Source organism: Trichosurus vulpecula, chromosome 6 (genome assembly GCF_011100635.1).
Source record: "Trichosurus vulpecula isolate mTriVul1 chromosome 6, mTriVul1.pri, whole genome shotgun sequence".
Lineage (NCBI taxonomy): Eukaryota > Metazoa > Chordata > Mammalia > Diprotodontia > Phalangeridae > Trichosurus > Trichosurus vulpecula.
In genome coordinates this window covers 264,517,062-264,539,027 of record NC_050578.1, presented here as the reverse complement: position 1 = coordinate 264,539,027, position 21,966 = coordinate 264,517,062, and the positions used below count along the sequence as shown (strand labels likewise).

At 38.0% G+C, this 21,966-nt stretch overlaps 2 protein-coding genes across 2 annotated transcripts; both read left to right on the top strand.

The window, feature by feature from the left end:
• Window positions 1-1,653: 1,653 nt before the first annotated feature.
• On the top strand, window positions 1,654-2,610 carry LOC118854051 (olfactory receptor 1030). Its single transcript, XM_036764358.1, has one exon. The coding sequence runs from the start codon at window positions 1,654-1,656 to the stop codon at window positions 2,608-2,610; it is 957 nt and encodes a 318-aa protein (XP_036620253.1).
• Window positions 2,611-16,072: 13,462 nt separating this feature from the next.
• LOC118853955 (olfactory receptor 5M8-like) lies at window positions 16,073-17,008 on the top strand. The gene has a single exon (XM_036764213.1). The coding sequence runs from the start codon at window positions 16,073-16,075 to the stop codon at window positions 17,006-17,008; it is 936 nt and encodes a 311-aa protein (XP_036620108.1).
• The last annotated feature ends 4,958 nt before the right edge of the window (window positions 17,009-21,966 follow it).

The following is a 21,966-nucleotide window of genomic DNA, read 5'->3' as shown; positions in this document are numbered from 1 at the left end:
AAGAGATAGATCCATGCGTCCATATCTATCTAGATATACAGAGCCATGCATCTATACGTATCTATTCAATCTAGACATAGATAAGATTTAATTTATCTAGAAATAGATCAATAGATTTAGAAAAGTTCTAAAGGTCAGAGATAACAGTGCAAGTCACAATCTAGGCAATATAAATTCTTCATCTACTTGGTCATTCCAGTGTGGATGGTCAAGCCAAATTATTTTGAGTGGTTATAGATCACTCTCAGGAAGCTTTGCATTGTTATAGGAAGTATGCAACCAACACAAAAATAGCTGAAAACAGAAACCTCTGAAGGACCTTACCATCTATATGAATTCTTCCTTCAAATTAGTTTCTGTGCTGGGTCTCTTTCATTTCAGTAGCAAACACCAATGAAAAGAATACATCACCCTATTGTATGTCCCCTGGGATGATTAAGATTAGAGGGATATGGAATGAGGTTATTTTTTGTTATATCTGTCATTTTTTTTAAAAAAAAAGATGTATGAATTGACAATATATTGTTGGAAAAGAACTTTAAAGACAATATTTTGTTCTTTCAAATAATTTTTTTTCATTTTCAAGAAGTGATAAGCAAGGTGGGAGCTTATATTCTCTACATGTTTCTGTCAGTTTTAAAATAACAATATTTCTTGAATGATATAATAATATATAGTCATGCAAGGTCCCCAATAGTGGTGCCATAAGAGTCATTGTCTAACACAGGTAAGTTACTTAGAACTACTACTAGCAGAACACCACAGATCTAGAGAATGTAAAAATCCTTGGATTTTAAATATTGGGGTGAGTGGGTTGGTGGAGTGTGCCACCTAGTGATAAACCTATTTTCTTAAAATGTCTGTTGATATCCAGCAATGTCTGGGGATACATGTTGGGGATATTTAGGATAAGATTCAAGTTTTATGTAGGAGTTAGAATAGGTGAACGCTGCATTAATAGGAATCTATGAAACATTGCTATGTTTGTATTTCCAATAAAAGTGGGCCCCGAGCCACATTCAATTTGATTCCACACGCTGCATGATCAATAGTTTGGGCCTTTATATCTATCCAGGAATAATTTACTGTTACCAGAGTTCTGACAAAGTGAATTCCTATGTTGAAACAAAGATAGCATTAGGTTGGCAGTAAAAAAAAAATGAACTCATATATACTTACTGGTCCATCAGTAAATCCTTCTGTTTCCTTAGGAGAGCCACTTAACCTCTTCTGGGCCTAAGTTTCCTTATTTATGAAATAAGGGGGTGATCTATAAGAATCTCTGAATAGCTTAGATTATATATTCCTATAAACTACCACTGAGAATAGCTGTGTGTGTGTGCATGTGTGTGTGCGTGTGTGTGTGAGAGAGAGAGAGAGAGAGAAAGAGAGAGAGAGAGAGAGAGAAGGAGGAGAAGAAGAAAGAAGAAGAAGAAGAAGAAGAAGAAGAAGAAGAAGAAGAAGAAGAAGAAGAAGAAGAAGAAGAAGAAGAAAATGTATGAACGTATGTGTATGTGTGTGTGAGACAGACATAGAGACAAAGACAGACCGAGCAACAGGTGGGGGGGGGAGGTTAAAGTGAGGAAAGTGAGACATTTGGAGATTTGTTTCTCATTCTCCTCCATTATTTATTTTAATTCATCTAAGTGGAAAATGCTGATTCCTAAAGAAATGAAGAGAGAGAATCACACATTGGTGACTGAATTTACTCTTTTGGGATTAACCAGTCGTCCAGAGCTACAGCCAATCCTTTTTGTGCTATTTTTAGTAATTTACCTCATCACTGTAGGAGGGAACCTTGGAATGATGGTGTTGATAAGGATAGATTCCCGCCTCCACACTCCTATGTACTTCTTTCTTGCTAGTTTATCATGCCTAGATCTATGCTATTCTACCAACATCACCCCCAAGATGCTAGTAAACTTCTTATCAGAAAAGAAAACGATTTCATACCCTGCATGTTTGGTTCAGTGTTATTTCTTCATTGCCATGGTGATTGCTGAATATTACATGCTAGCAGTTATGGCCTACGACCGGTACATGGCCATCTGTAACCCCCTGCTCTATAGTAGCAAGATGTCAAAAGCCGTCTGTATCCGCCTGATTGCTGGTCCATACATCTATGGGTTTCTTAGTGGTCTGATGGAAACCATGTGGACATATCGTTTGACTTTCTGTAGCTCCAACATAATCAACCACTTTTATTGTGCTGACCCACCCCTCATACGACTCTCGTGCTCTGATACCTTCATCAAAGAAACATCCATGTTTGTGGTTGCAGGATTTAATCTCTCCAACTCTCTCCTCATCATCCTCATCTCCTATATCTTCATTCTCATTGCCATTGTGCGAATGCGTTCAGCAGAAGGTAGGCGCAAAGCCTTCTCTACTTGTGGGTCTCATCTCGTGGCAGTGACTGTATTTTATGGGACTCTGTTTTGCATGTATGTTAGACCACCCACTGATAAATCAGTGGAACAGTCGAAGATCATAGCTGTTTTCTATACCTTTGTGAGCCCCATGTTGAACCCCATCATTTACAGCCTAAGAAACAAGGATGTGAAAGAAGCATTTCATAAACTGGTCAGAAAAATTGTCCTGTCTAAATGACATAGGTTACTTGGAGACTCTGAAAGATCTATGATCTTTAATTTAATGATCTATGATCTTTAAATTAATGACAGTCCACCAATCTCCCCATTGGTACATGTTGCAACCCATCCCATCCTCTTCTGCCATTTTTTAAATCAATGACTTTTCCTAAATAATCCAAAGACCATCCTCCCGATGTGCTGAGGGTCTTCCTTGGGTTCTTTTAACATTAGATTGATATTAGTATATTACATAGGTTGTCCCTTTGTGTTGGTAACCAAAAATGGGCTCCTTAGCACTTAGTCAACAAGTGCCCTTGAATAGTTTGGCTTTTTCCCCTGAACTAACTGAATGCTGTCTGTATCTTGGATTGGAGTAAGCTTGTCGGCCCCTTCACCTTGCTCCCCTTGATTAAGCAGATCTAAAGAATCTGTGCTTTCCTGGTCAACCCCTTCACCTTGCTTCCCTTGGTTAAACAGATCGAAAGAATCTGTGCTTTCCCCGGCATACCTTACACCGCCGCAGAAGCTGCTAGCCGGATGGTTAAAAACAGCTTCTGTTGGAGCCAGAGGCAACTACAGCCAAAGCTAAAGCAGTAGCTGCCGGTAGCAGAGCTGACCTACGTGTGGACTGAGGAGTGCTGAACAAGGACTTGAGGCCAGTGGGTATTCTTTTTACCGTAGGGGGAAGCATGTACATGATTTTGCTTTATACCATCGTGCTTCTCTGTGGCCTCCTGGTTACTCTTGTGAGGCAGACTCATTGGGCCTGGAGGCTTTTGATCAATGTATCAAAATGGGGATGCTGGTTTGTGGGTTTGTTACCGTGGAGCTTAAATATATGCTTCGATTCTTCTGCCTCCTACTTTGAGAATTCCTTATATCCGGCAGTTCCGAACCTTTCAGACATATATATGATCTTCTTTGAAATTATAAATTCTGCCTTCATATTACACCCTTTTCCATCTATCATCTTATTACAGGGCTGGATCATCTCCTTTACTAGCCATATACCCTTGACTCAACAAATAGACTTAAAACAGTGTATTTTTTTAGAAAACAAAGTAAATATTTACGAGGATTTGATTTGACTCAGTTCATGCTCAGCATAACTCCACTCTACTCCTGCACACACACATGGGTGGGGGGGGGAGAGAGAGAGAGAGAGAGAGAGAGAGAGAGAGAGAGAGAGAGAGAGAGAGAGAGAGAGATGTGTATTAACTATTTTTTGCATGTTTGTAGCAGGGCAGGAGGGAAGAATACTTATTTGCTTCTTGTGAGACCTGAGATTTCAAGAGACTCCTGGAAACAAAGCACTTTCTAGTCTTAGAGAGCTACCTTGGCCACGGAAGACTTTTGACTTGCTCAGGGTCACACAGCCAATATGCTCTCCTAGTGAACTGAAAAGCAAGTCTTCCTAAGTCTAAGGAGTGCTCCTCATCTGTGTAGTCTCATAGAGTAATTTAGAAATCACCATTTCACATCAAATTACCCTCACATTCTGGAAATCAAGAGGAGATATGGGGAAAATGTGTTTGCACTATGATTCTATTTATATTATCAACATTGAAGAGGGATGCATATAATGTTAGATTCTACTTCCTGAAATGTCACTTAGGAGAAATAGCAATTGACCCCATATCTATTACATTTCAATGAGGAATTTTGTTCTCATTTAATAATAATAACTGACGGGACTCACAAAGCCTGGACCTGTGATTTCATTAGTAAAGGAAACTTAAGTCTACACTTTCTCTGCAAGTTAGAATCTTGGAGCAGTGGTGTCAACTAAAAAAAGAACCAGGTTCACTAAACTGTACATAAAGATCCCTGCAGCTGGTATATTAACTTAGAAAACCATATATTAATATTATCTATATTTTTTTCATTGTAATTTATTTTGTTAAATATTTCCAAATTATATGTTCATCTAGTTTGACATCTCTGGCCACTGAGAGGATTAGTGACTTGCCTTTGGTCACATCTTCAGTCTATGTCAGAGGGAGATCTTACTTCAAATCAGGTCTTACAGAACAACACTAAGTTCCCTATGCCATGCTGCCCAGAATACAGAAACACATGATTTTATTTAGATGCCTCCATATTTGTATTTGCAGGATTTATACTCTTCAACTGTCTCATCTTATCACCTTCATTTTCCTTCTCATCACCAGCTTGTAAATTTGTGCAGCAGAACATAGGTACAAAGGGTTCTCTATATGTAGGTCCAATCACATACCAATGATGTGTTTTGGGGAACCCGATATTGTATATATGTTGGACCACCATTGATAAGTCAGTGGAGCAATCTAAGATCATGGGTGTCTTTTATACCTTTGTGAGATTCATGTTGAATACTATTAAGTACAGTCTAAGGAAGAAGATTATAAGAGAATACTTCTGAATTGATTAGAAAAATGCTAATTAAATAAAATATCGGAATATCTTTAGCTATATATATTTCTATATCTATGTCTATCTGTACCTATATATTCACATATAAGCATGTATACAAGTATATATGGCCAGCTATGTGGTACAGTGGATAGAGTGTGGGGCCTGGGGTCAGAAAGACTCATCTTCATGAGTTCAAATCCAGCTTAGGACACTTACTAGCTGTGTGGCCCTGGGCAAGTCACTTAACCTTGTTTGCCTCAGTTTCCTCATCTGTAAAATGAACTGGAGAAGAAAACAGCAAACCACTCCTGTGTCCTTGCCAAGAAAATCCCAAATGCCATCACTAAGAGTCAGACACAGCTGAAGCGACTGAACAACATACACACATATGTGTGTATACATGTCTAAGTATGCACACTTGTATAGCATTATGTCTGGGAAACATTTTACACACATTATTCTCAATTCATCCTCACAACAATCCTTAAGGTTAGATACAGGCAGTATTATTTCCATTTTACAAATGAACAACTTGAAACTAGAGAGGGTTCCAGATATCTTAACTAACCTGAGCAGCAACAGACAGATTTTCACCTTCAAGCAATGTAAAACCAGGCTTGATGTGCCTGCCCCATTCCCTTTAATATAAGTAAAACAGAGCTAATACATGTATAAATGCATACCATAAATCTTTGATGTAACTAGGTTCCTACCTATTTTTCTCATTTAATGCATGAGGAAACTGTGTTCTTTTTTGCTCACTGTGCTCATTAGGATGAAATCAATAGCACCCTCTTATTGATTACTGCATTATTGATTTGGAGAGCTGAAAGAGACCTAAGAACCCATCTAATTGAACCCTCTCATTTTACAGCTGAGGAAACTAAGGCCATTTGAGGTTACGACTTATCCAAAGTAATTTTCGTAGAAAGCGTCATAAGTATGATTTGACCCAGTGGTCTCTTGTGTTTGGCTGGTAAGGCAATATGACACTCCTCTATGTGCTTACCAGCGCTATGACTAGAGCCTAAATTAGATTCAACAAACATGTATGAATTGTGCCAGATACTGTCTTAGGGTATATGACGACAAATATAAAATAATCCGTCTTCTAGCAGTTTATATCCTAGTGAGGAAAATGGCATCTTCATGGTTAAATTGATACAATTTTATTAGGGGAGCTGGAGGATCAGGAAAGGCCTGTTTTCAGAAAGCAAATTGTTCTTCTCTCCCCACCACCCTCCTCGGGGGGAAAAAGTCCTTTTCATTGCTGATTGCTCTGCTTTTATTTCTATAGAAAATAGAGCTCAGATGGAAAGATCCAGTCTAAAATGGAGTGCAGTTCTACAGAAACTGGCCGATCATCCTGAGCTAAAGAATATCTTCTTTATGGTGTTTCTGGGAAATTGCTCACTCCCTCTAGTGGAGAATCTTGAGATGACTGTACAGATTAGCATTGACTACTATCTTCTTACCTGGGCCTACTTTCTCATCAATAACCTGGCAGTTGAGGACCTATACTGCTACTCAAATGTAACCTCCAAGATTTTGGTGAATGTTTTATCTGAAAATATCCTTTTCACCTTTGCAGTTTACTTCCTAAAAGGATACACTTGCACTACTCTGTTTCTTGCTCAGCATATCTTTGCTGCGAAGGCTTACAATAAATGCGTGGTCATGTGCAAGCCAAGCGGATATAGCATCATCCCCAAAGGGATCTACATTTGTCTAGTTGCTGCTTCCTATGTGTATGGTCTAATATATGTCTTGGTTCAACCAAGATTGATATTCAATTTGTTCATTGCAAACACAATAGCATGAACCAGTACTTTGAAATGCTTCTTATAAAAATAAAATAATGCCCCAAAAAGCCAACCCCAAACAACAAGAACAATGACAATGAGAGCAAAAACAAAACATGCTCCGCTGGGCTGTCTATCATCTCCACATTGCTCAAGAGCATTGTGGTTATCCACATATTCATCTTCTGCCATTGTGTGGGTGCGATGTTCTAAAGGAAGGAAGAAACTTATTTTTAACCCAAGAAGTATCATATTAAAATGGAAATAACACTCCAGTTGGACTTAGGAGACTTTTGTTCAGATCTTTTCTTTGCTTCTTAGGATCAGATTGACAATGAAAAGGAGCCATAGATAGCATGTAGGTTAAGCTTATTTGAGAGATGTTCACATCACGGCCCAGAGTGATTAAGGATTGTCCAAAGTCACAGACCTAGTTAATTGCAGAGCTGGCCTGTAAACTCATGCCTATAACTCCAAATCAAATGACTTTTCTCAATGGTATACAACGATAATTTAAGGTAGTCAGGACTTGGTTTCTTTATTTGTAAAATGAGTGTAATAATACTTGCATGAGCAAAGGTTAGTGTTAGGATGACATGAGATTATGTGAAGTATTTGTAAAACTTAAAGCATTTAGTGAAATAATGATATTAATACCTAACATTTATTATATTGCTCCAAGAATATCAAAGTGTTTTATAGACCTGTATCATCTGCTTTGATCAACACAACAATCTTGGGAAATAGGTGCCATTATTATCTCCATTTTGTGGATGAGAAAATTGAAGCGATGAAACATTGGTGAACGTTTTATCTAAAAATATGCTCATCACCTTTGCCGTTTGCTTGCTATCTTCCTGAAGATAAGAGAGAGTGAATGAATTTCCCAGGGTCACAGATCAAGTAAGTGTTTGAGTTGAGATTTAAACTTATAATTTCTTGACTTCAGGTTCAACATACTCTGCCACATAGCTGCCTCTAGAGGAGACATCAATTAACATCATCACCCATGACACAAGAGGTTTGGGCTACTTGACATATAAGGTTCATTTAATTTCTAATATTCTATGAGTCTATGAGTTTCCTATCTCAAGCTTGTGACCATTGTGACTTAGAGTCAGTGAGTGAGTGAACAAGAATTTATTAAGTGCTGACCATATCCCAAGAACTGTGTGAGGAACAAGGGATAATAAGAAAAGCAGAAACATACACCATGCTCTCAAGAGGACACTGAAGGGAATACTAGTTCTGTAATTGCCTGCCTATGTGACGTTTGGCCAATTACTTCTCTCTGGGCCTCAGTTTCCTCATTTTTAAAATGATAGAATACACCAAGAAAATCTCTAAAGCCCCTTCCAATGGTAAAGCTATGATCCAAAGTGTATTAGTATATATTAGGGAAAGTGGCCTCAATATAAGATCATAGGCAAAGTCTAGGATGACTGTTTATTGGTCAGCCATTTTACAAATGCCTAAAGTATATTTAGCAACTTAAATCACTCTAAAATCAAGATTCTCCAACTTCTGGATCTCAGAATCCCTTTACACTCTAAAAATTACTGAGAACCCCAAAGAGATTCTGTTTAGGTGGGTTATCTAGCTGATCAACTATGAATTAAAATTTCTTAGTTATATTATAAAAATTGTTTTCTTCTTGAACATTCCCTGGAACAGTCTCAAGAACCACTGCCCTACAATAAGGAAGGGTGCCTGATCCTTGATGGATGTATGGATGAACTATCCCAGCACACCTGGTGCTAAGCCTCATGAAATAGAGTAGACTGGACTATAAGATGGTAAATCTACCTTCCATCACCAGAAGTTCTTATACTCTGCTGGCACAGACCATAACCTACTAGATTGACCATCACAGAATGATGAGGCATAAGTGAAGGTCATCCATGGAGGCTCCAAGGCAAAGAATTACCTGAATAAAACAATATTTTTCACAAGTATGATGATAAAATAAGGTAATAATGTACAAATAATTAGGGCAAACCATCTATCAAATTAATTTATTGTGTTGTGTGGCATGTTTATAAGTTAGCCCACTTTTTCCCTACTTTTTTTTCTTTTTTGCATGGAAGGAATACCACTAGTTCTATTTCCCAAAGAGACTATAAAAAAGACCTACATGTACAAAAAAATATTTATAGCAGCCCTTTTTGTGGTGGCAAAGAACTGGAAATTGAGAGATGCCCATCATTTGGGGAAGGGCTAAACAAGTTGTGGTATAAGAATGTAATAGAATACCATTTTTCTATAAGAAATGAAGAGCAGGCAGATTACAGAAAAAAAAAAACCTGGAAAGACTTACATGAACTGATGCTGAGTGAAGTGAGCAGAATCAGGAGAACATTGTACATGGTAACAGTAGCACTGTGTGATAATCAACTATGATTGACTTAGCTCTTCTCAGTGATGCAGTGATCCAAGACAATTCCAAAGGACTCATGATGGAAAATGCTAACCACATCCGGAGAAAGAGCTGGTGGAGTCTGAATATAGATCAAAGCATATTATTTTTTCTTGTGTTTTTCCCCCTTGTTTTTTCCTTTTGTTCTGTTTCTTTTTTCACAACATGACTAATGTGGAAATATTTTACATTATTGCACATGCATAACCTGTATCACATTGCTTGCTATTCTGGGGAGGGGCAAGGGGAGAGAAGGAGGTAGAAAAATGTGTAACTCAAAATCCTTCAAAAAAGCAACGCTGAATATTGTCTTTACATGTAATTGGAAAAAATAAATTAGTATTAAAAAAAGAATTACCAAACTATAAAGGCCATTTGACAAGGACGTCCCTTACAGCACATCTTATCATGTGGTCATGTAGAATCAATCATTTACAATCATTAAGTGGCTCATTTATGCCAGGTGCTTGGGAGACAAAATAAAGAAATAGTCCTTTCTTTCATCAAGTTTACATTCTAAAGGGAAGATAGCATGTGCAGAAAGAAGCATATAAAGAACAATACAAAGAATAAACTGCAAATAAATACTCTAATAAAGGGGAACCTAACATTTTCCAGGACAACTCTTTCAACTCACTTTTGGGTAGCATTATACAGAAGTTTTTCTGTACATTGGACAAGAATCTGTCTTCGAACTTTCAACTCAGTGCTCTTCCTTGAATGTTCAGGTCTTAAGTACAGTTAGTCCCTTCTTCTGCTTCACAGATCTCCAGATAAATAAAAATGACAATCCCTCTACTCCTGTCATCTTATTGAGCCTTCAAAGCATCCTCTATCTTCCTTTAAGTACAATTTACCCAATACTGTCTTCACTCCTCCTATTATGTTGCTCACTTTACTCTAGATACATTGGAGACTTTCAAGGTTTTCCTTAAAATACATTACTCAGAACTGAACAGAACACGCTAGATGAGAAACTCTGACCAGAGTACAGAAAGAATGCCATGACTTCATTCCTGAGACTGTGTTTATCCTACAGAAGTAGAGGACAGCACTCCCATTTCTTATGAATGTGCCTAACAGACATACATGTTGAAATTCCAGTCCAGTAAAATTCCCAATCTTTTTAGAAGAAAAATTACTATGCAGATCTACCTCCCCAATCCCTCAAAGATGTTAGATTGTACTTAGAGAAAAAAATAGCATATATAGTGATTACAATTAAAATGTATACAATATATATGAGATGTGATGGGAGTGGGAACGACTAATGACTAGATTGATTTGCGGTTGTGTTATTCAATCATGCCCAACTATCTATGATCTTGTGATCCCTGGCGTTTTCTTGGCAAAGATACTGAAGTGGATTGCCATTTTCTCCTCCAGTGTCTCCCCATTTTACACATAAGGAACTGAGGTAAATAGGGGTTAAGTGACTTGCCCAGAATCACAGAGCTAGTGAGTGTCTGAGGACAGATCTGAGCTCAGATATTCCTGATTCCAGACTTGGTGCTCTGTGCACTGTGGTGCCACCTACCTGCCTCTAGCTGGGGTGAATAAAAAAGGTCTTTTGGAGAAGGTGGAACTTGAGTGGAACCCCAGATAGAACTAGGAATTTCAAGTGGTAGAGATAAGGAAGAAGAGCATATGATACATGGAAAACAATCAGTACAGATGTACAGAAATTTGAAATACAGTTGCAAAAAGACGAACAGAAAATAGGCCAGTTTGAACTGAAAGGAGTGTGTGAGAGATCATGTTGGAACCAGATTTTGGAGGACTTTAAATCATAAATATAAAAGTTTCTTTTTTATCGTAATCATAAAAGGGAAACATTTGAGTTTTTTGGCAAAGGGATTGTTTACCCACACACACATGTGTGTAGACACATGTGTTTTACATATGTATGTATGGATACATATATAAATTTATATGAGCATGTATACAATTTGTATCATATATTATAGTCAACATACATGAAGTACTCAATAATAGCCTACTCTGTAAGAAGAACTAGGAATACAAAGACAGAAATAATTTTTGTCCTCAAGTTTACATTCTACAGGAAAGGGCAACATGTACATAGAAAAAAAATAAAAGCAAACCACATGGTAAGTAGATGCACCCATGGTACAGAGGATTAGAACATGAGGAAGACAAAGAGTCTAGTTCCCTTACTAAATTGTTCTGTCAATTAAGAATTCCCAGAGATAATTAGAGGAACATACCTTTAATTGTTACAGTTCAGTATTTTGGAGAAATTCTTTGGGGAGAAGTGTTCAGAACTATAAATCCAGACATAATTCTCTCTTAATTCACTCACAGGCACACAGGGGCTCCTTGGCAGTGGCCATCACTCTTCCACAGGCCAGTCTATGTGCCAGAGATTAGACCCAAGGGATATTATCGCTGGTTCTGACATTCTTCCGTCTTGGCAGAAAGAAACTCAAGGTTAGTGATTGCTTAATGATGAGGTAGAAATTTCCATTGCTTAGTAGAATTAGCATTCAGATTAGCCACAGAAGACCAGGATTCACATGCTACCTTCAATACTACTACCTTGGGTAAATCACTTTTCTCTGAGCTTTGGTTTCCTTTTGGCTAAAATGAGAGAGTTAAATTAGATGGTTACTAAGTGAGGGACTTTCCCAGATCTGATTTGTATGTTCCCAAAAGAAGAGTTGGGCACACAGGTATGTCTAGGGTGATAGCTGTTTTTAGAATCCCTTTCCCTTCAAAAGATTGATAATCCTTAATGATTAGTTCTGAAAGGGGCCTTCATAGTTTCCCTTCTCCTTCTCATTTGAATAAGAAGAAAATGGGCTCTAGGAAGAGGAAATTTGCCTAAAGCCAATGGAGGATCATTAATAATTTGAAATATCCTGGTGGTTCATTAATACAGTACCCTTTTCTATAACACAACCAAACCTTTCATTTTTAAACATTCCAAAATGCACAATGGCACTGGTGCAGATTTCATCTTGCCATGATCATGCTATGGGTTGGGGAATATAAGAGTTTGGATCAGTAGCAAAGAGTCTCTCCAAGTAATTGATATTTATATAGCTATTCCTAAGTTGGCAAATTGCTCAGTCAAGCCTAAAAAAATCCTGTGAGATAGTTACTCTGCAAGTTTGATTTTCTCCATTTTACCCATGAGGAAATTAAAACTCTGAGGGTTTGTGTGACCATGGACACACAATCAATGAATGTCAAAAAAGACAAGATAGGAATCCAAGTCTTCCTGATTTCTAGTCTAGTCATGCCACCCTGCCTCAAAAAAGGGAAGGAGTAAAATGAAAAACAGAAAAAAATGAGAGGGAAGAAGGAAGAGGAGGAAATAAGGAGGAAAAGAGAAAGGAAAAGAGGGCAGGAGGGAAGGAGAGAAAGAGGATTTAGCTAGAAGACTTAGGTCACCACAGCAGCAAAACTATGTTTTGTCCTTTATTACCATAAAATAAAATTTGCTGGAATCAAAAGCATGCCTCTAGCCCATGGAGACTCTGAAGATATGCAGGGATATTCGCCTCTATATTTAGGGCTGGTATTCATCTCCTGACTCCATGAGGGCCTCCTCATGGTGTCTGCTCTTAAATGTTGCTCTCTGCAACTTCTAATACCCATTGGTTTATCTAGAGTCTGCTGCTTCCATGTTTTTACTGGAATGAAAGCATTCAGAGCAAGCACTGATTTTTGTGTTTGCTTTTGTATGCCCCTTGTAATCACTAGAAATTGTTGTGCCTGGGAAAAGGACCATTAATGTTCCTGATACAGGTGACAGGAGGGGATGGGAGACTGGGGAAGAGGAATATCAGAACATGGTGGACAACCTGCAGTTGGAGGGATCTCCATCAGGAGCTGGGGACAAAGGAGCAAGATGGAGGAGGAGTCCATTGCAGTCCATCAGCTGGTAGCTTCCTACTGGTCTCTCTTTTCCCCTTTTGTAGACAGTACTAAACAATGACAGTACTTCTTTCCTTGGAATACATGACAAGTCCATTGTAATCAGACCAAGTATATTAGACCTTTTCATTCTTCTCATGTACCTACAATATTTTACACTGTGTTGGATAGTTCTGGTTTGAAATGTGAATTTTATTTGGATGAGTGAAACCAAAATACAACCTTCCTATTCAGGAAAAATAAAAACAAACAACCCCTCCCCCAAACTTTCTATGGGAACCTGTCTTTTAAGTAGAAGACACTACGTCAGAGGTTCTCAAAATGTGATCAAGGCAACCCTGGCCCTTTTAAGAGTTTCACAAGGTCAACACTATTTTTATAATAATATTAAGACATTTTCATTTCTTATACAATAAATACTGAGGGATATGTCTCATACAAACAAAAGCTCCCCTCCGGGGACCTCAATAATTTTTAGGAGTATAAAAGTGCTGTACTATGTGATTTCAAGATCTGTCTTGTCAGGATCTGAACCATTCAGGGAAGGTGGTTGTCTATCTTATGCTGAAAGCGCTCCAGTGAAGTGAGGCTTCAGTTTTCACAGAAAAACTGTTCCAGTGTGAGATTAGTGACTCCTACCTCCTTGCATTTGTACAGGCCCTCAAGAAATGGTCGAAAAGCTTTATATTTGGAGTGAAGAGATCTGGACTCAGATTTGTTACTGACTAGCTACACAACCCTGGAAAAGTCATTATCCTCTCAGTCCTTGATTTTCTCACCTGTAAAATGAGAGTGTTGGACTAGATGGTCTAGTTTTAGAAAACTGTTTTTAAACACACAAAATAAAATATTTAGAATTACATTGAAACGAATTATATTAAAATACAATTATTAAAATATTAAAAAAATAAGGACCCTAAGTTAAGAATTAAATCTCAGAGAATAAATTCCTTGAAGGCAGGGGAATGTCATTTTTTTTATTTGTATCTTCAGAACATAATACAGTGCTTTTCTACATCAACAGCACATAATCAGTGTTTGTGGAATTGTATTAAGGAAATATATGCTTAAATAAACACTCTTTTGTGAAAACTTAATTGTATTAATTCTGTTTCAGTCTTCTGTGAAGATAAAAGTGGACTTGGTCAGCTAGAGAGATTCTATCCCATTTTGTCCTGACTCGGACCCATACCAGGTAACTTCCTAACCAGGACGATAAATTCACATAGGCCCTAAAACATGCTGAATTTAAAGTCAGAAAATCTGTGTTAAAAAAAAAGGGCTAAGATTTCCCAGCTATTTGACATTGGACAAGTCTAACCCTAATCTTGAGCTTCAGTGTGTGTGTGTGTGTGTGTGTGTGTGTGTGTGTGTCTGTGTGTGTGTGTGTCTGTGTGTGTGTGTGTGTGTATAATGTTTTAGTATTATTTACCCTAATCATGTCCTGAATTTTGGGGAGGCATCAAAGAGATAGCTTACATAAAGTAATCCTTTAAGTGCTATATAAATATGAGCTAACATTTTTTTTAGCTTATAGGATACAACCTTTTACTAGACTAAAGGGAGGCAAAGTCACTTTTTTTAGCCTTTTAGCTGTGGAGCCAAGGTTTTAGGGTTAGGCCTTCATATTAAAGTAAGGCATGAATCAAGAAGGAAGAAGAAATCAGGTATTTATTAAGTACTTACTACAGCTAGGTAATGTGCTATCAGGATCTGTCTGAACAGGAGATGCACCGTGATATAATAGAAAGGAATGTGTATTAAGTGCTCTGAGAGCCAGGTTCCAGTCTTAGCTCTATTTGAGAAAGGAAAAGTCACATATCCTTTCTCTGTACCTTGGTCTCTTTATCTGTACAGTGAAAAGGATGTTTTGTTTTATTTTTCTTTTGTCTCTAATGGTCCATGGCATTGGAGGCTGCTCTGATATAGCATCTAGAACATTTGATGCAGAGTAAGAAGATGTACATGTGAATCTCAGCTCTGGTCCTTGCTAGCTTTTTGACTTTGGTGACCCAGTTTCCCCATCTGAGAAATGGGGCTAATAATATGTGTACTACCTATCTCACAAGACTGTTGTATCACAAAATAATTGGCCTAAACCAGTTGGTCAGCAAGTGAATAAAAATTTATTATATATCTACTACGTTTCAGACATTATGTTAAACACTGGGGATACAAAAAGAGGCAAAAGACAGCCCCTGCCCTCAAGGAGCTTGTAATATAATGACAGCACATTACAAGTTTATATAATATAAACAGCATCTCTTTTTATCAGTTTGAACACAGACTCTCCTGTTGCTTACCTGGGACTGTCCCTATAGACATTAAAGTTTAATTAAAAGAAAAATCTACCTTTTAGGAGCTTGCATTTTTTGCCTGAGATGTTGAGTATGTAAGATTCCAAATTGGTGCCTTGGTAGTCTTCAGAGACTTCTGCCTGCAGTGGCTTCTCCAAAAATAATCTTTAGGAGTTCTGGATTTGGGCTAGCTCCTCCTTTGTTCGGAGGGATAAAATCCATAGTACAATGCCCTAAAGGACCAGCTCACTCTGCTCTTCTATATAAAAACAACAAAGCTTTCTCACAATGCAGAGAAAGATAGAATCACGGGCTCTAGATTTCTAGTCCTCTTCTACATGAGGCCAACCACTCAGACCCCTTTTATGTGGAAAGTCCTCCCACAGGGCTAGCCATGTTTGAGTACTTCTGGCTATTAGAAGAGAGGAGAAAAGTGGGGAAGAGGCAAAGGAAAAAAGGAAATAAAATAGGAAATAGGGTAGGAAGGGATTTTATGCTGAGGAGATCCACAAGAGCTGCCTGCTGTGCTAGAGGATTGTGATCAAGAGTAGCAAAACAGAGAGGAAGAAAAAAAAGATGACCTTGCTATGAAGATAGTGGTTTAACATTTTCTTTTAATAAATCTTGAAGCAGAGTCAAGGAGCCCGGATCTCTCCTGGGGAAGTGATGAGCAGGAATGTCACCACAAACCCTGAATTTATTCTCTTGGGACTAACTCAGCGCCTGGAGCTTCAGGTCCTATTCTTTGTCCTCTTTCTGACCATCTACGTAATCACTGTGGTGGGCAACCTGGGGATGATGGTGTTAGTGCAAATCACTCCCAGGCTTCACACACCCATGTACTTTTTCCTGAGTCACTTATCTTTTGCAGACCTCTGTTTCTCTTCCAATGTGAGTCCTAAGATGCTGGAGACTTTCATAGTGGAAAAGGCCACCATCTCCTACTCAGCCTGTTTGGTGCAATGTTACCTTTTCATTGCTTTGGTCCATGTGGAAATCTACATCCTGGCTGTGATGGCCTTTGACCGCTACATGGCCATCTGCAATCCTCTGCTCTATGGCAGCAAGATGTCTCCCACTGTCTGCACCTCTCTCATCTCAGTGCCCTATGTCTATGGCTCCCTCACAGGCCTCATGGAGACCATGTGGACCTACAGCTTATCATTCTGTGGCCCCAATAAGATTAACCATTTCTACTGTGCTGACCCTCCTCTCATCAAGTTAGCTTGTTCTAGTACTTACAACAAAGAACTCTCTATGTTTGTTGTTGCTGGGTTTAACTTTACTTTTTCCCTGCTCATCATTCTTATCTCCTATCTGTACATCTTCCCAGCTATCCTCAGACTTCGCTCTGCTGACAGCACGCGCAAGGCCTTCTCTACTTGTGGTTCCCACCTGACAGCTGTTACTATATTTTATGCAGCTCTTTTCTTCATGTATCTCAGACCACCCTCAGAGACATCTGTGGAGCAAGGGAAAATGATGGCTGTGTTTTATACCACTGTGATCCCCATGTTGAACCCCTTGATCTACAGCTTAAGGAACAAAGATGTGAAAGAAGCCTTAAAGAAAGAACTCTTCAGAAAAGACCTCTCCAAATAAATCTTAGTCATTTTGGTCACAGTATTCCAGTGATATTTAAGTTACTAATGTTATATCACATGGTGTCATGGATAGAAGGCTTGGAGACAAGAAGATGAGTGTGCACATCATGCCTCTGGAACATACCAGCTCATGTAACTTCTTAGCATTCAAAGCATGTGCATCAGGTTACCTATGTAAAAACATAGGTTTGCTGCACCCTTGTCTTCTCCAAAATTAAAAATAAAAAGCTACCATTTGTTTTTAGAGGTCTAGGCTACTTTAATATTATGCTGACAAATTAAAGCTGGTAGTTACTTTCCTGTTATAAGGTTTGTAAAGGCAATTGGTCCAATAAATTCAAATGCTTATGAAAGGTCTCTTGGGGTTGCATGGATTTTGCTGTGCAACAGACTGTTTATAATTCTAACATTTCTTTTAGGTATGGAAGGAATCTTAAGACTTGTAATTTTGAGTGCTACCTAAGTTATCTTGGAGAAAGGAACTATAAGACATTACTATAAAATAATGAGATAACGCTAAAAGTCACTAACATGAAAACCAGCTTTGTATTTCTGCAAGACCCAGTTTCCTCATAGAGCATTTGGGAGACAGAGACAAAATAAAGTGTGTAAAGTTCTTGCCACCCTCAAAGCATTATATAAATTTTAGTTATTATGTTTTAATTATTATTAATTATTAATATTATCATTATATATTATATACAATATATTAATATATTATTTAATTATTCAATATCATTTTCATCCTTTTCCTTCCTTCCTTCCCCTCCCTACCTTCCTCTTTTCTTTCTTTATTCCTTCCTTCCTCTCTTCTTTCTTCCCTCCTACCCTCTCTCCTTTTTACCTTCTTCCTTATTTCCTTCCTTAATCCTTCCTTCTTTCTCTAATCTTTTCTTCTTCATGTACATGTATAAGAATGTAAGTGCATAAACTCATTGATCATCTTTGCCTACCTCATATCAGGCTCAACTAAACACTCCCTCATTTATCTAGCTCTATAGAAAAATATATGCTTCTACATATTTCTACAGTTTCTGTCTGGTCTCATTTCACTTCTGGCAATTTCTAAGTGTTCAGTGAATTAACAGGTGGCAGAAGCAGTTGCCTTACTAAGGAAAAACCCTCAGTGGCAGGTCAGTGATGGGAGTTTCTTTCCTTCTCTCTCATCAACAAGCCATCCACACTTTAGGCACACTCTCCCTTTTGGCCCTGCCCCATCTCTAGACATACCATTACCCCCATCCCCACAAAATGGAATCTTTTATTCAAGGCTAATACTTCAAGGATCTTGCCTCAGATGACTGAAGTCTCTGGTCATGAAGACCACCATCCCTGAGGCTTTCTGGGGACACCTTTGGTTGTATCTTTTCCCTAGCCTTTTTTGTTCTATTTTGAGGTGACAGTCCTGGCATCAGTGTGTGTATTTCTGGGGGTGAGGAATGTGGAGAAGTGGGCAAGACCTTTGGACTGTTATTACCTTTCCCTTGTTCCTGAATCCCACCCTTTATGCTTTCTTCAGTTTCTCCACTTAAGCCATATAGTCTTCCCATAAATAGACACACACACACACACACACACACACACACACACACACACACACGCATATATGTGAACATGCGCAAATATACATACACAACCTAATACTTTCAGCTTTGACAGGTCCATATAATTCTTCTGTGAAGCCTCATAAGCCCCAGCCATGAAGTCCAACCATAGCCAAGTAATGTTCTCTTTAACACATGCATCTTTGAAAGGGACACCAACCAGAGAATAGGTGTAGTGGAAAGGACTCTCCCTAACCTGTTCATTGAGGATTTGTTCCCAGTTACTCAGTGGTACAGGGACATCTGCTGCCCCAATTATTTGTGGCTGGAATGTGCAAATTCTTAGGGATTACAAAGTAGGGAGAGTGGATTCTTATCTCAGCTAATTATTCACTATTTTTCTGGTATATAGCTTGCTTTTTTATATACTTGTTTGCATGTGCCCCATTAGATTGTAAAGAGCTTGATGGCAGGGATGGTCTTTTGCCTCTTTTTGTATCCCCAGTGCTTATCACAGTCAGTGCCTGGCACATAGTAGGCGCTTAATAAAAGTTGCTGAATGTCGATTTGATGTTGATAGTAATGGTGAAAAGGTAGAAATCACTATGAGGCATATCTGCCCCGGCCCTAATTCAAAGAAATTTGTTTACTGGAGAACCTCAATAGGCAGTCTGCTCCATTGACACAACAAATAAATACAAATTGACCTCTTGGGAAAAGCATGGGGTTTGGCAAAATCTTCCATTGTAGAGAGTACAACTAAGTCAATAAAAACATAATGAAAAGAATAACAGGTGGTGATTGGATGAACTCATTTCAGGTTCACAATATGACATTTACTAATTGGATCACTTGAGGCCAATGACTTTACCTCTTGGCTTCAGCTGATCTCATTGTAAAATGAAAAGGTTGGACTTGATGATCCCCAAAGCCCTTTCAGCTCTGACACTTCACATTCTATTTCCATTCCAATGTCTGTGACTGCTCTGACATTTCATGTTCTATAGTCTAAACTATCTTCCAGTTCTTAGTCTGTGGTATTCTATTAGATTAAGTCCCCTTTTACTCTGCATGTGTATGAGATGTATGGATTATACTTATACAGGACCCAAAGACACTAAGTAGGGATTTGTTTACTGTTCCTGAAATTTTTAAGTGTTTCTTGTTGACAATGCCAGTTGTAGATATGTCTAATTCTTCTGCACACTTCTGACAAAACAGATGCACACACACAGACACACACACAAACTTTGAAATGATGGAAACATAAGTAATATTGAATGAAAAGCAAAATTTGTAAACATTTCCACATTCCTTGTTTAAAAAAAATAGTGTAATCCTCTCAATTAGGATCTACCCCAGGGATGTTCAGTATTCCCCGTTTGGATTATTCTTTTGGGTGTGTCTATGAAATTCTCCAGGGATAAAACTCCCTTATTATCAACCTTGGTATAAATCCTTCTAGAGCAGATCCTTCTTGGAACTTGTTGTCACTATGAAAATAACTTTTCTTTCTCAGGTAGGAATGACAATCTTGCAAAGTTACAGTCTGAAATTTATGTACACATTGATTTCTTTTATTCAATTGTATTTCTTTTGTAGTGTGGCATTTTAATGCTGGCTTTTAGGAGGGGGTGGTGGGGAAAAAAAAGGATTTGAGACTTTTATATAGAAAATGATAAGCCAGATTCTGGAAGAAAAACAAGAGACTAAGGGACCAAAGATGTGGGTTGTAGGCCCATCTCTGCCATTGACTTTCTCAGTGTGAGACCTTGAATATGATATATCCCCAATCTGAGCTTCAGTTTCTTCCTCTAAGAAATAAGGTTGTTATGGCCACTAATATTCCTTCAGGCTACAAAATCCTATGACTTTATAATCTCTGAAGTTCTTTTTATCTCTAAAAGTGAATGAAATGCCTTTCTATGAATAGAAATCAGGTGAAGTATAATTTACATTTCTTTTTATATAAATTTTCTACCAATTTCTATAAAATTATGAAAATATTCTCATTTCTGAAAATTCTATAAATTTTCATAAAATTATGAAAATATTCCCTTTCCTGTTCTTACATGTCAAAACAATGATAATGTTTTATGATTCACAAATTACTATCTATACAGTAATTGCATGAGGCAGATGGTATAATCATCAGTATCTCCACTTCAAAGTTGAAACTGAGTCCCACAATATTAAGGTTCTTTGCTTATGTAGAAGAGTGGGGGAATGCAGAAATTGAACCACTGATTCATGTTTATGTTTCTGATAGTGTCCAGTGATATGAAATATGAATATAATGTAGACTATTGTGTCTTTTTGACACAATGTGTCTATTGGAGGGGAGAAGGGGGTTCAGTATTTGGAAGCCCGTTTCTCTGATTTCTACATTATCAAAAATAAAAAGTGAGCTTTAAGAGAAAAATAACAAAGAAAAATTGTGGTAGGGGCAAACAGGAGTTCTACAGTGGGGTTGGGAGGTCAGAGTATGTAAGAATGAATGTGACACAAAGAAAGAAGGGAGGAAGAACAACTGAACAGTTGGAGTTAAGTAAAAGGTATGAGTAAGAGGTCTTCCTACCATGATGAGATGGACATTTTCAGGAGTATGCAGGTTAATTTACTCCAGGCAGTAGCAATGTAGATCCCCAGGTAAGCACCATCAGGAAAGGGCTTGTTCACTACCGATTAGACAAAAAATAAAATGAATGGTAATTGGGGAGTCCTTGCTTCATGGTAATAAAGTGGATATTTTTCAAAGCAGTATAAATCATAGGGAAGGCTGAGGTCTTCCTGGTGAAAGTATATGAGAAGTAACAGATCTTCTTCCCAGATTGTTAAATTTGATGACCACAACACCCTCTGGGTTATGGGATTATAGACTGAGAAATGATAAGGATGTCAGAGGTTGGTGATTCATGTGGGGCCTAAAAATACCTCCAGAGGCATAGCTGGGGATTACAAATTCCAGGGAAGGCTAAAGACTTCAGGAGCATAGGTGCTGTTTGATTGTCACTGCTTAATAAGGGTAAAGACTTCATAAAAGAAAGGCTATATGGCGAATCAGAATCTGATTGAGAAGATAGTGTGGCTTTTGTTATTCATTTGTGAGGATATGTTAGGGTGAAAGAACAGGGAAGTAAGAAAATTACCACAGTAGAAGGAAAGTAGGCTCTATTATAACATACCGGTTAAACAAGATGAAATGAACAAAAATTGCAAATGATTTGGGAAGAGTCTCCAGTTGAAGGTAGAGGATTCATAAGACAAAGACAGATTTGAGAAATAAACAGTTTTCTTGAAAAATAAAATTAAAATGTCCTTAATTAGCAAATTAGATTTCTGAGCCATCGTTCCTGAATATAGGAATGATCAGCTCGGAGAGACCATGAAGATGGCGGCTGGTAAGCACGGA

Excerpts from the sequence above, each read along its gene's own strand:
- LOC118854051 (XM_036764358.1), top strand. The coding sequence starts at position 1,654 with ATGCTGATTCCTAAAGAAATGAAGAGAGAGAATCACACATTGGTGACT.
- LOC118853955 (XM_036764213.1), top strand. The coding sequence starts at position 16,073 with ATGAGCAGGAATGTCACCACAAACCCTGAATTTATTCTCTTGGGACTA.